Source organism: Phocoena sinus, chromosome 3 (assembly GCF_008692025.1).
Source record: "Phocoena sinus isolate mPhoSin1 chromosome 3, mPhoSin1.pri, whole genome shotgun sequence".
Taxonomy (NCBI): domain Eukaryota; kingdom Metazoa; phylum Chordata; class Mammalia; order Artiodactyla; family Phocoenidae; genus Phocoena; species Phocoena sinus.
In genome coordinates, this window is record NC_045765.1 from 58,515,229 (window position 1) to 58,528,809 (window position 13,581).

Genomic DNA, 13,581 nt, shown 5'->3' on the forward strand with positions numbered 1-13,581 from the left:
AACTGGGAGATTGGGATTGACATATACACACCAATATGTATAAAACTGATAACTAATAAGAACCTGCTGTATTAAAAAAATTAAATTAAATTAAATTTTAAAAAAAAGAAAGAAATGTACCCAGCATATAAATTAACCTGTTTTTCTATCCACATAAAAATCTAGGTTTGATCCTAAGAAACTGTGGCTGAATTTCCTCAGGAAGGCTGCTTCAGCGGCCATCAGTAAGCAGCAATGAGTCTAGGCCTGCTCCGTGCAATACTTGCCCTTGAGTAGGTGCTCAGTCTGCATGGGGACGAGCACGAAAGCACAGTCCCGCTGTAGTATAGCGCTGAAACAGAGGTGTGTGGCCATGCCTGCATGTTGCTGCAGTTTTGTCATAGTGTGGGAGCTCAGTGTGCTAATACACCTGAAGCAAAGGCAGCAGTATCCATGGTGGCCATTTCTGTGGCAGAATTCCTGAAGAACTAGGCACATCAACATGCAGGAAGGGACAATAAAACTAACGTGGACTGAGTACTTTCTACATGCACGTTACCTCATTTAATCCTCCTACGGACTCTATGGCACACAAAAGTTATCCACATTGTACAGGTAAAAGCACAGAAAAGCATCGTACTAAAGCACAGAGAAGTTAAGTGACATTCTCAACTTTGCACAAATGGAAATAAAACATACAGCCATTGGCCTGTTTCCACCACATCATGACCTCACACTCTCCACGTCCACCATTAGCTTGGCCTAAACCCACATTTCAGCTTTTCGGACACTCCTCCACCCAAGGCGGATAGACTGCTGTGTAACTTAACCAATATTCTTCCATTAGTATAAGAATAGTTCGGGTTATGAAATTTGTCTTAATCTCAGTGATAGGACAATAATTTCTAGCAAGATTTCATAACTTCTCAAAATATTCCAATCGCGATATTCTTTTTCATCTCAACAATTTTTGTTTGCTCTGCCCCTGGGGAACCTGCAGGATCCTGGGAGAGTAACTAGCATCTTTGCCTTATCACCCCACAGGTTGGGAAGCAGCACCTTCAGAAACATGCAGCGCCGGCACACGACACTGAGGGAAAAGGGCCGCCGTCAGGCCATCCGCGGTCCCGCCTACATGTTCAACGAGAAGGGCACTAGCCTGACGCCCGAAGAGGAGCGCTTTCTGGACTCGGCTGAGTATGGCAACATCCCGGTGGTCAGGAAAATGCTGGAGGAGTCCAAGACCCTCAACTTCAACTGCGTCGACTACATGGGGCAGAACGCGCTGCAGCTGGCAGTGGGCAACGAGCACCTGGAGGTCACGGAGCTGCTGCTCAAGAAGGAGAACCTGGCGCGGGTGGGGGACGCGCTGCTGCTGGCCATCAGCAAGGGCTACGTGCGCATCGTGGAGGCCATCCTCAGCCACCCGGCCTTCGCGCAGGGCCAGCGCCTGACGCTCAGCCCGCTGGAGCAGGAGCTGCGCGACGACGATTTCTACGCCTACGACGAGGACGGCACGCGCTTCTCCCACGACATCACGCCCATCATCCTGGCGGCCCACTGCCAGGAGTATGAGATCGTGCATATCCTCCTTCTAAAGGGCGCGCGCATCGAGCGGCCCCACGACTACTTCTGCAAGTGCAATGAGTGCACCGAGAAGCAGCGGAAGGACTCCTTCAGCCACTCGCGCTCCCGCATGAATGCCTACAAGGGACTGGCAAGTGCTGCCTACTTGTCCCTGTCCAGCGAAGACCCTGTCCTCACCGCGCTGGAGCTAAGCAATGAGCTAGCCAGACTAGCCAACATTGAGACTGAATTCAAGGTAACTCTCCCACTTACCACCCTGCAGGCAGATTGCCCTGTGGGCTCTTCCAGGTGTGTCCAGGAGCCAAATGGGTTGTCTTCTGGTCTAACACTGGGTCTTGCCTATTCAGGCTCACAGGGAGGAAGGGAACTTCCTCAAGGTGTGGCAGATGTAGGCCTGAAGGAAAAGCAGCCCATTAGGTGAAATATTTGAAACCACATAAATGTGGTAAAGAGGTGACGTAAATGCAAATCCATACAGTAAAAGACATGCAGCACACAGGCAAGATTATACTGTGGTTCTAGCATAAATGTCTCAGCTCTGCCCCAGGCAGCTCAGGAATGTCTAGGATACTTCTGGTTGCTTCCTAGTCCAGGTCTTGGACTTCTTGATTGTCTCACCTGTACAGTTTTCACATTTGTTTTGTTCATAGCTCTAACCCATCCTAGACTACTGTGTTGACCCTAGATTCAATAGCAATAGCTTGCTGAATTGAGAAAGGCTTGCAGTTATGTCAAAGGGCTGAGGAGGAGGTACACCAAAATAAAAATAAAACTCTCTCTGTAGAGTTGGGCTTGTCATCCCAGTAGATGGGCCCAAGGCGACACCCCCTGAGAATACTTGGAACTACCAGGTTAGTCCAGGAGATGGAGACCCATCTCCAAAGTCCATTATTCAATACTGGTCCTGTGCTTTTACTGTCAACTGTCACTCCCCCTGAAAGAGAAAACTGGGACCTAATTCTTTTGACAGTTTAATAATAAATTAAAAGCAAATATTTAGTGGGCACTTACTGTGTACCAAGCACTAAGTTCCTTACCTATATGATGTTGTTTAATCCCCTCAACAACCATTGGTATGGGTACCATTATTGTGCCCATTTTATATGAAGGCACAGAGGTGGAGAGGTATCATGTAGCCAATAAGTAGTAAAACCATTGTTTTAATCTAGGCACTCAGACCGCAGAGCCAGCTCTTAGCCATTCTGGGAAGTTGTGAGTCAGAGGCCTTGTTCATACATTGCGCTTCTCAGAGTTTCACTTGTCTCTATCTGAAAGATACCTTCCACTGCAGAAGGTGTGGCTGAAAGAGTAGAAAATACAACTGGGCTCATAATTTCTCATCCTGCCATTCAGTCACAGCCTATGATGCCATGAAGCATGCAAAAAGGTTTCACATGTTGGGCTGACACAAGATGTCACTGGCAGGAAAGGAGTTCGTTGTCCAAATAAGATGTCAGGGCAAGAGTTGCCCCTGCACGGGACACAATTAGGTGGCAAAGGATTGGTACCAACTCACAGCAAAGGAGGCCTCATGGACCATCCTGTTCAGGAAGATCTCAAAGGAGGAAACAGAATTGGGCTAGGCTTTAAGGAGCAGAAGGAACTGAATCAGTGGGAAGAGAGATGTAGGCATTCAGAGGAGGCAAGTGAAGGTGAGGTCCAGAATGGCCCACAGCAGGCAGGGGATGGACGAGATACTCCATGTGACTACAGTAAAGACTTCCTGTAGGGGCACCAGAAGGAAAGCTGAAGAGATGAGTGGGCAGACCTCAGAGGGCCCTGCATGTCAAGCTGAGCAGTTTGGATATTATCCTCTTAGAAATGGAGAGCCCCTGAAAGTTTGTGATTAGGAGACTAAAATGAAAGCTAGGGTTTTGGAAATTTACTTGACTGGTAGGTAACATGAATTAGAGGATTTGGAGTGTGAGACACTGAGACTGAAGAGGGGGACAATTTAGTTGTGCATGCATGAGGTCATTGAAGCCTCTCTGTAGGAATGGGATCACCCACAGCCAGGCACTGAAGAACCAGACTTACAGGAAGCTGCAGGGCACTGCAAATTATGAATAGATGAAAAATCCTGTAATTAAACTAATTTCACTCCATCTGTCCCCTTACCTTGGATCCATCTACTGAACTGGAGCCACTTCCATAAACCCTGTAACATTCATAGCCTCATCTAGAAAAATTGGTGGATGTAGATGTAGAGATTAACCAAAGAAGCTCCCAAGGAATGTGGCTATTGCCTCTCATTTCCTTATTTCTGTACAATAAACTCCACCTACCAGCAACATGTCCAGTGATGTCCCAAGGAAGCTTAGTGGAATTTTGCTTGTTCCCTAGGCTTCAGACTGAATATGCATAAGCATATAAAAGAAATGGCTAAGCCAATTAACTTAGATATTTCTGCCCAAGAAAAAAACAATTCAAGCAAAAAAATGTTTTTCGGATCAGATTATCTGGATAATTGCCCAATTCTCTATTTATCTGCAATCTGGGAGCATGCCAGCCTTACTAAATAAAATGATGCTAAACTAACATTTGGAAGTACATCTGAGCCATTTGTTTTCTTTACTAAAACCCAAAGTCTGGCATATTTTAGTATATATAATAATCTAAAACTGGAAGTTTGTTGAAAGCATCTACTATGATATTTTGATTTAAAAAGTAAATTATGGGGCTTCCCTGGTGGCGCAGTGGTTGAGAGTTCGCCTGCCGATGCAGGGGACACGGGTTCGTGCCCCGGTCCGGGAGGATCCCACATGCCGTGCAGCGGCTGGGCCCATGAGCCATGGCCGCTGAGCCTGCGCGTGCAGAGCCTGTGCTCCGCAACGGGAGAGGACACAACAGTGAGAGGCCCGCGTACCGCAAAAAAAAAAAAAAAAAAGGAAATTATGAAAATTATGTACAATTAAGAACATGACTAACATAACGACAAATCTTTTCTACAATGCAATAAATAAGAGTTAGCATAAATACATTTGCTGGCTATTAACATCCCCCTAGCTACCTTTGTTTGAAATAATGTCTTTCAGATTGTCGACAAATGGTGCATTATAAATTAACATAAGCCTTCCTTTAGAACTTTATTATTTATTAAACTGTCCTTACATGTGCATTCCTGACATTATAAATCTTCCCAGAGAAAAGAGCAGCTTATTAGCAAGAGGGAAGTCAAACTGCAATAAAAGAATAAAGAGCAAGTGATGCGTTCTACAATGTACTCTTCAGGAGTCTGTTCTTCTTTAGAGGGACTACACATTGATGAGTGCAGCCATGTGTTATGGAGATGACCCAATGCCATCAACCGTGTAAAAAAGCTATCAGGTTCTCACTGGAGATGTCATAAGTCATCCTCTAGATCCTCTAAAACACTCATTCTGGGAGTGACTCTTCCTGACTAGAAAATATCATGCAGGAAAACCTGGATTCAGTTGCCCAAGCTATCGGGTTTTTTTGTTTGTTTGTTTTTTAAAGATGATGTTGGGGGTAGGAGTTTATTAATGTATTTATTTATCTTTGCTGTGTTGGGTCTTCGTTTCTGTGCGAGGGCTTTCTCTAGTTGCGGTGAGCGGGGGCCACTCCTCATCGCGGTGCGCGGGCCTCTCACTATCGCGGCCCCTCTTGTTGTGGAGCACAGGCTCCAAACGTGCAGGCTCAGTACTTGTGGCTCAGGGGCCTAGTTGCTCCGCAGCATGTGGGATCCTCCCAGACCAGGGCTCGAACCCGTGTCCCCTGCATTAGCAGATTCTCAACCACTGCGCCACCAGGGAAGCCCCAAGCTATTGTTTTCAGAGTCTTTTTAATTTACCACCAGAAGAAAGTTTAGTCATTAGCAATAAGTAGAGCCAATGTCAAGGTCTCCAGTAAATTCTGGCTGGAGTCAGATGCCTGCTAGTAAGCCATTATTTGTAGTGTGGAAATTATGCACATATTTTCTTACGTCTCTCTAATCTTCTTGGGTCTACAAAGATATTAAAACTTGATGTGGCAGTGAGGCCTCCCTAATGCCATGAAGGGTGCCCAGTAATCTAGTAAGCACTCCATAAATCCTTGAATAAAGGAAATCCTGGAAGGATAATCATATCACTGATGAAGCAAGTGATTACTTTTATCTATGATTTAAACTCTTCCAGCAACTATGGATTTAACAGAGGTATTTGATGGACCTGGTGAAATGAGGGAGCTCTAAAGATTACAAGGTGGTTGGAAACTAACACACGTTACATAACTGAAGACCAATTGTATGCTGCACCGTCTGGTGTCGATGACCACTCAACTCCTGGAGGGCAGAGAGTGCTTTCCTGGTCTTGCCCACACAGAGCAGAACACGTGTCATCTTGGAGCACTGCCCACAAATGGCACTTTGGTTAACTGATTTATCTACACAGTAGGAGACAAAGAAAGGGAACCTCTATCGGATAGACTTTTCAGAGGTGTTTCATCCTGCTGGAATGGGCTTTCTGTGTAGAGGTGCCCGGAGTAGCCTGGAAAAATAAGGAATCTGCCTATCTCAGTTGAGTTACAGCTCTGCCACCATGAACACAATAAGGTCTTTACATTTCTCTTGAATTAGCCTGCATGGTTTTCTTCACTGATCATCCTTCTGATAAAATTGCTCAAGGTCCCCTTTATTTTGCCGGTATCTTCCCAGTCAAATTCCTGGGCATCCTGTCTAGGTGTATTGTTTATCTGTGGAGCTGTTATTTCAAAAGGATTACAGATGTGTTTCAAAAGGATTTCTCTTTCTTCCAACTTAGAGTTATGCCAACAGCAATGTCTGGTGGGAGTGGGGAGGGGGTGGGGAAGGAAAGTATGACAAAGGAATACTGTAGAGGGAGGTTTAGGGGTCTGGAAGGAAAGAGAAAGCAGGATCAGGATTGGAGGTATTCCTCTTGCTTTCTCACCTTTTGCTTAAATTGAAAAAGTACCCAGTGTTCCCAAGTCAAGAAACTGTGGAAGCCCAGCAAACCCTTTACCTTAGTTATTTAAGATTTGGTCATTCTGAATAATAAGCTGCACTGAGAAGGCTTTTCCTGTTGACAACACATCAGCATGGCGGCTGCAGACTGTGCTTCAGATACAAGCAATTTATTCTTAGAGACCACAGAGGGCAAGAGTAGGGGGGAAAGAAAGCTAAAGCTGTAACTTCATCTTGCTTGAAGTGCTGATGACTTTTCTGTTTGTCGATGGGTTGTTAACTACATGCATTACGAAAAATAGATAATGAATTATGTATCAAGGTTTCTGTTGCCATTTTAAGACCCACAAAAAACTCTCTGGGCCTAAAATACCACAAATTAAAAATGCAAATAATGATAAATCGGACCAATTTGCCACCTGCTACGATCTCTAGTGAGATCCCATTGTGAAGGTAAAGATGTTGAGATGACAGTTTGCAATTTGCTTGCAAACTTATCAAAATGGAAAAGGGAAGAGAAGGGGAGAAGGTGAAGGAGTGACTTTGTATTGTGGAACACATCTGAACCCTGGAGTCTGGAGCCATGAAGCTTGAGCAAAGCCCTCTCTGGGCCTCGGGCAGTACTGAAAGCTGAACAAGCCCATTGCCCCCAGCCTCCGGAGGAATCTGTGTTTGCACCTGTTTCTCATATGCTTTGAATATTTTTTGGATTTTTAAATTTTATAGACCAACATCCTGGGAAAATACACTTCCTTGAAGTCTGAAAGCTTGGCTGGTAGTATAAACAAATGCCTGCTTAATATGCAGGAAATGACTTGAAAATTGTTTCCTTTCCCTTTGGGAAAATATTTTTAAGCTGTGAAGGCTACAGGTCTTAAAAGCAAGTTGTTTTTGCTGTTGATTTAAGAGAATCAGGCAGAAACCTCCTCAAAGCACTCGTTTATATACCATCCAAAAGACCCTCAGGGATCTGACTGTGTCACCCAATCCCTCTGCTTGAGCATCTGAGGATGCAGAATGTAAGCACAGAAGAGATAGATCACAGATGTCAGGTGATGAGCTATAATGGGACAGCCCCCCCACTAAGCACGCACAGGTAAAATGCGGCCAGAGCATGTGCGCTGGTCTCCATACCTGAGAGAAAGATCCAGGGACTGGCTTATCCCAGGAGAAGAGACAGAGTTGATTCTGCCCACGTTAGCTTTGTCTTTTTCTATTTTTCTACCTAAGTGTCTGGAGGAGCACTTTCACCAGAGCATTCATTAATGAGTCATCACAGGAAAATGAGCTAATTAATGTGTCCTTTAATGACAGTTTTTCATTGGGTCACAACTAATGCCTTAAATGATCTTTCCTCTTCTACTCTTTATGCCAAGAGTATTAGCCTCTAAAATACAGGGAGACAGTGTAAGTTGGGTGACAGGTATTCAGATGGGAAAAAGGAGGCCACTATGCTAGACGAGGACAAGGACAGGGGACAGGCTTTGGGTGAGCACCCAGTGCAGCCATGCTTCATTTTCTCAAGGCTATGGAGTCGAAAGCACAGAGCTTTGCTCCAGAATCAGAATGACCTGGGTTCCAGTTCAGAGTCTTCTCCTAGCAACCATACAATCTTGGGCATCTATTGGAAGTTTGTTTTCTTATTTGAAAAATGGAGATGGGGGAGGGAACAAGTGTTAGGAAAGAACTGCAACGTGTGGGAAATGGAATGTTTGTTTTCCCCACCCAAACACTTGCCCTGACCCTAATCTCTGTAAATGACATCTCGATTCACCCCATTGTTATGAGCTTTCAATGCCTCATTCCATTCAACCTCCAGAATGTCCTGGCACATATTAGGTACTCAGTAAATATTAGTTCAGTAAATAAATGAGTCAGTGAGTGAATTAATGAATAATGACCTCCGAGGGTATTGGTGAGGATTAAATGAGATGAAGAATATAAAACTCTTTGCAGAGGACCTGACCCATAGTAAGTACATAATTTTCCCCAGAGATCGCAGTGGAGATCCCTTTTTGTTCCCCAAAGCCCACTGGGTTTTCAGCACCACAACTTTTCTTCCCAATAAACACAACTTAAATTCCAACACCTCCTCTGTTCAGAGGGTCTTCCTGATTTCTGCTAAGCTTCCCTCCCCAATCCCAAAGATATTTCCAGAATAAGAAAAAGTACAGGCTGTGCGTATGAGCTCCATGATTAACAACAGGTCAAGGGAGTATTTTCCAATTGGAAAAATGCAGACCACTGAAACTGAAGAAGCCTGGCGTGCTGCTAAAATATTGCTGTGAAAAGAAGCAACACGGGCAGGAAAGACAGAGGCTGCAAAGTGGGGGAGGGAGAAAATGGGCAAGCTGAGCTCCTGCCAAGTACAGATGGAGATTATTTTTTGAAAAATATCTCTGTGTTAAAGATTCATCACTACACACAAAAAAACTGGGAAAAAATCATTTCCTATACAAGTGCAACTATCAGTCTGAAATATCAGAGATATGGAGAAAATGGAGGCAGTTCTTAGAGGATATCAGGCAATGAGTAGTAGCACAAATTATATCAAAAGGAAATGATGAAAATGTAGAGTTTTTCTCTGAAAAAGAGTTACAGTTCTATATATAAATTAATCATAATATACCAACAACAGGGAGGCCTGTGTTTTACTAGCAGCAAATTCACATGTAGATTAAATGTGGAAAATATATGTCAGGAGGGTGGATGGAAATATGGTCTGTAGACCTGTAGGATATCAGAACTGGATGGACCCTAGTTACAGAGCTATCTGAAAATTCAGCATTCATGCAAAAAATACTTAATTAAGCCTCTAGTATGAGCCAGGCTCTGGGTTGGGTGCTGGGATGAAATGATGAAAAGATAAGTTCCTGCCCTCAGGACCTTACAGTCTAGTGGAGGAGACAGGCGTTCTTCATATAATCACACAAATAGCTTTACAAATCATGCTGAGTGCTAAGCAGTAGAAGAGCAATTTTAAAAGCACTGACTTACTGGGACAGCTGACCCGGTGTAAGTGTGTGCACGAGTTCTCAGAGATGACAACATTGAAATGAAAATGGAGGGTATGAGACAGATAGACAGCAGGGAATGGGAAAGGTGGTTCCAGGCACAGCAACTGCACATGAAAAAGCTTAGTGAAGAGAGGGAAAAGAGAGGCCTGTGTAGAGAATTGTGACTAGCTCCCTATCATAGGGAGTAAACAGAAGAGGTGACAGGTGACAGAGGTGCTAAAGAACCACTCAGCCATGGCCTTACCACTTGGCAGCCTCGGTAAGAAGTTGGAATTCACTGTAGGGTGAATGGGGAGCTATCTGAAGGTTTCAGCAGGTGAGTGAGTGACTCAGCTTGGAAAGATCCACTCTGCCTAGTGTACTAAGTGGCTTGGAGGGGACAAGACTGGCAGGAGTTGGACAACTGCTGTAGGAAGGGGCAGTCCTCCCAGGAAGGGGGCGGGGGGAGTGGCAGAAGGACCAGCACATCTCAACCAGCAGGTGACTCACTGCAGTTGGAGTGACAGCACAGTCAGAGAAGGAGACGGCTCCTGGCTGTTTCCAGGACAGCTGTCTTATCTAGGAGTTCTAGTTATCTAGGAACTTCTTCTGTCCCTAGGGCCTCTCAGTGCTCTCCAGAGAGACACAGGGAGGGGAGGGAGAACAGAGCCAGCTCTTTATTTCTTCTCCAAGGTGGAAGCCCAGTGGAGTAGCAGGAGGGCAGGACAGTGATGAGGATTCTGATTTTCTACCTTGAACTTTGGAGGTACAGAAGGGTGTGCCCCAGGCTTGGCCAAACTATTCACGGCATAGCACCGCCAGCACAGAGGTATCGGAAAGTGGGTTCAGAAGTGATAAACCCAGTATAAAAAGTTTTCCACTAGATTTCAATCTTTCCAGTGCGTTTTTCCAGATTCTCAAGACATCTTTCTCCCTGTGCTTGCTGCATGGCCCAAGTAAAGTTTACATTAAAGTAGAGGAAAATATCTGATCTCATCTCTGATTTGTGTTCAACTGGAGCTCATTTTAGCACAAATAAAGGCACAAAGGAGACCGCTCCCTCGTCTTCCTCCAAGACTCCGGATGTTGAGAATACCAGACCAGGAGGATACTGGAGGCAGATGAGGCTCTTCTGGGTACCCATAATCCTCCTTGGTGAAATCCCAGTTGAGTCTAGGTGGATATATTAATTTTCTAGGGCTGCTGAAACAAAGTACCACAAATGTGGTGACTTAAAACAACAGAAATTTATTTTCTCACAGTGCTGGAGGTCAGAAGTCCAAAATCAAGGTGTTACCAGGGCCAAGCTGGCTCTGAAGGCTCCAGGGTAGGATACGTGCTTCCTTGGCAATCCTTTGCCTATAGATACGTCACTCCAATCTTTGCCTTTGTTGTCACATAGTGATCTCCCTGTGCGTTTGTCTCTTGCCGTCTTCTTGCAAGGACATTCTTAGAAGGACCAGTCATTTTGGATTAAGGGCTCACTCTATCCCAGTAGGACTTTGTTTTAACTAATTTTACCTGCAAAACCTATTTCCAAATAAGGTACCATTCTGGAGTTCTAGGAAGGATGTGAATTCGGCGGGGACACTACTCAACTCTATACAATAGGTAGCAGCAGGCTGAGAAACTGAGGAAGGCTGACACCAGGAATCTAGGCAGACCCGCAGAGCAGGGCAGGATAAAAGAGCAAAGGTCAGTTATTCCGGGAACCAAAGACAGTCCTAAAACTAGGAGGTCATTCTGGAAGAAAGGACAGAGACTATTGATGCGTTCTACTGACCAAGGCACAAGCTGAGACAGGCTAATTCTGTAAAAGCCTGTGTGTGTGTGTGTGTGTGTGTGTGTGTGTGTGTGTACGTGTGTGTGTCTCCGTGTGTGTGCATGTGTGTGCGTCTACGTACATGTGCACGTACGTGTGTGTGCGTGTGTGCATCTCTACGTGTACGTGTGTGTTTGTACACGTGTGCACATGTGTGCGTGTGTACATGTGTGTATGTGTCTCCATGTGTGTGCGTGCCTACGTGTGCACATGTATGTGTGCGTGTGTGCGCGTTTGTATGCGTGTGTGGGTTGTGTGTGCATGTACATGTGTGTGTGTGCGTGTGTGTGTCTAGGAGAGGCAGGGTGGCTAAGAAGTGGGAGGTAGCTGACAGAAGCAATGGGGGAGACAGTAATGGGCCACGACCCCTATCCAGTAGGAGAAAAACATTTTCAAGTGTTGGGTTTGGGGATAATGAAAATAAAACACACGGATTAGAAAACTTTTAGAGAATATAGAAAAGTAGAGGGAACAAAAACGTCAGCATTGGGCTTCCCTGGTGGCGCAGTGGTTGAGAGTCCACCTGCCGATGCAGGGGACACGGGTTCGTGCCCTGGTCCAGGAGGATCTCACATGCCACGCAGTGGCTGGGCCCATGAGCCATGGCCGCTGAGCCTGCGCGTCCGGAGCCTGTGCTCCGCAACGGGAGAGGCCGCAGCAGTGAGACGCCCGCGTTTGCTCCTAGTGCTCCCTCTACCCCCAGGTACAAAAATTGAATTAATACTATAACTACTTGATGGATCATTACTATCATATTTTTGTTTCCCTTCATACTTTACCCCCTATTCTCCCTCAGCCCCCAAAAAAGCACCCACTTCAATGTATTTAATGTATTTACACCGAATATTGTGGCATTCCCCCATGTGATATCAACACATTACAAATAACAGTTCCTAGAAAATTTTAGTGTCATGTGTCCTGAGGAAAACTTTTCCACTACCATCTTAGATTGCAATGGTTGGGGGCCTGTGAATTGACTAACAAAAGACAGATTAACGGGAGAAAAGACCGAGTTTATTCACACGCACACAGAAGTGCATAAAAGAAGTGGCTCCCCAAACAGCTAAAGACAGGGGTTCATATACCAACCTAACAGGGTAAGGAAGAGGAGAAAAGGGTTTAAGGAAAAACAGGATGTTTAGGAAACACATGGGCTTTTAGGGATACAAAGGGAAGGCTTGAGGGTTCGTGAAGTTTGTTCTCATCCAGGTGGTCAGTCTCCTTTCTGGCTGTAAACCACGCCCCCAGCCCCTCCACAGAGGAGATTTATGGCAACTGTATTTTTGGGAGGCTCTCCTCAAGTTAGCAAAAGAAGTTTAGTTACTGTTTGTTCAGATGTTTTTAACTTAAAATAATCTTCATGTCATTTTGATGATTTTGAGAGTGCCTACACGTACTCATGAAAACTAAACCTCTGAGCCCCATCACAGAACTCCTGTGGACCAGTATGAGGTGAAGCTGGGCCCCAGGGACTAAGGAAGGGCCATGTGAAGAAGGGTTTCTGAGTCGTGCCCAGGGAGACACAGATTTGCCTGTGTAGGGGAGGAATTTTCCCTCCACCTTTCTGAGTGCAGAGCTGAGACCCCTGTGATAAAGACTAACAAAAGAAAAACAAACACAAGTACAGAGAAGCACATATACCTGTGTATACATGAGAAATACCCAGGGAAAAATGAGTAACTCTCTGAAGCGGCTTAGAATTCAGGATTAAATACCATCTAATAGGGTAAAGGTATGGAGGATGGGGGCAGGGGTGCAGGCCTTTTATGGGAGAGTAAATGAATTTTAGGAAATACGAATGGGCGCGTAGAAGAATAGATGGGAGGTATGACAGTTTGTGACAAAGTCTGTCTGGGTATAGTACCTCCTCTCCTGTGACAAGAGCCCATCTTCCCTGGTTCAAGAAGCTCCCAGGGAAGGGATTTATGGCCATCAAGTTCCTTTTGGAGGATCTGTCTTGAGGCAGAAAGGGGCATTCAGAGAAAGCCTCTCTCTGCATTTGCTGTTTTTTCAAGTGTATCATGCAAACAGATGAGAGAACTCAGAGATGAGTAACTCAAAGGGGTAGTTAGAACTTGGGCTTATATAACATCGTAACAAAAGGATAAATTTTTAGACACATGACAAGACAACAGAAAAGAACTCTGAGCTTCTAAGGGCATCAAATTGTGGGAAGGTAAATATATGGGGAAACTAATGGTAGATGAGAGCTAGTTTTGACAAGGTTGTTGCCTAGATACCTCTGGTGCTGTCTCTGGGCTGGTAAGGGTCTAGAG

The 13,581-nt window shown here is 45.1% G+C and overlaps 1 protein-coding gene across 1 annotated transcript in view; it reads left to right on the forward strand.

Annotated features, from left to right (window-relative positions):
- TRPC7 (transient receptor potential cation channel subfamily C member 7) overlaps positions 1-13,581 on the forward strand; it is a 143,359-nt gene that overhangs the window by 17,065 nt on the left and 112,713 nt on the right. The window contains exon 2 of the mRNA XM_032628614.1: positions 1,024-1,801. Coding sequence (XP_032484505.1) covers positions 1,024-1,801 — 778 coding nt within the window. The remainder of the gene's footprint in view (positions 1-1,023; positions 1,802-13,581) is intronic.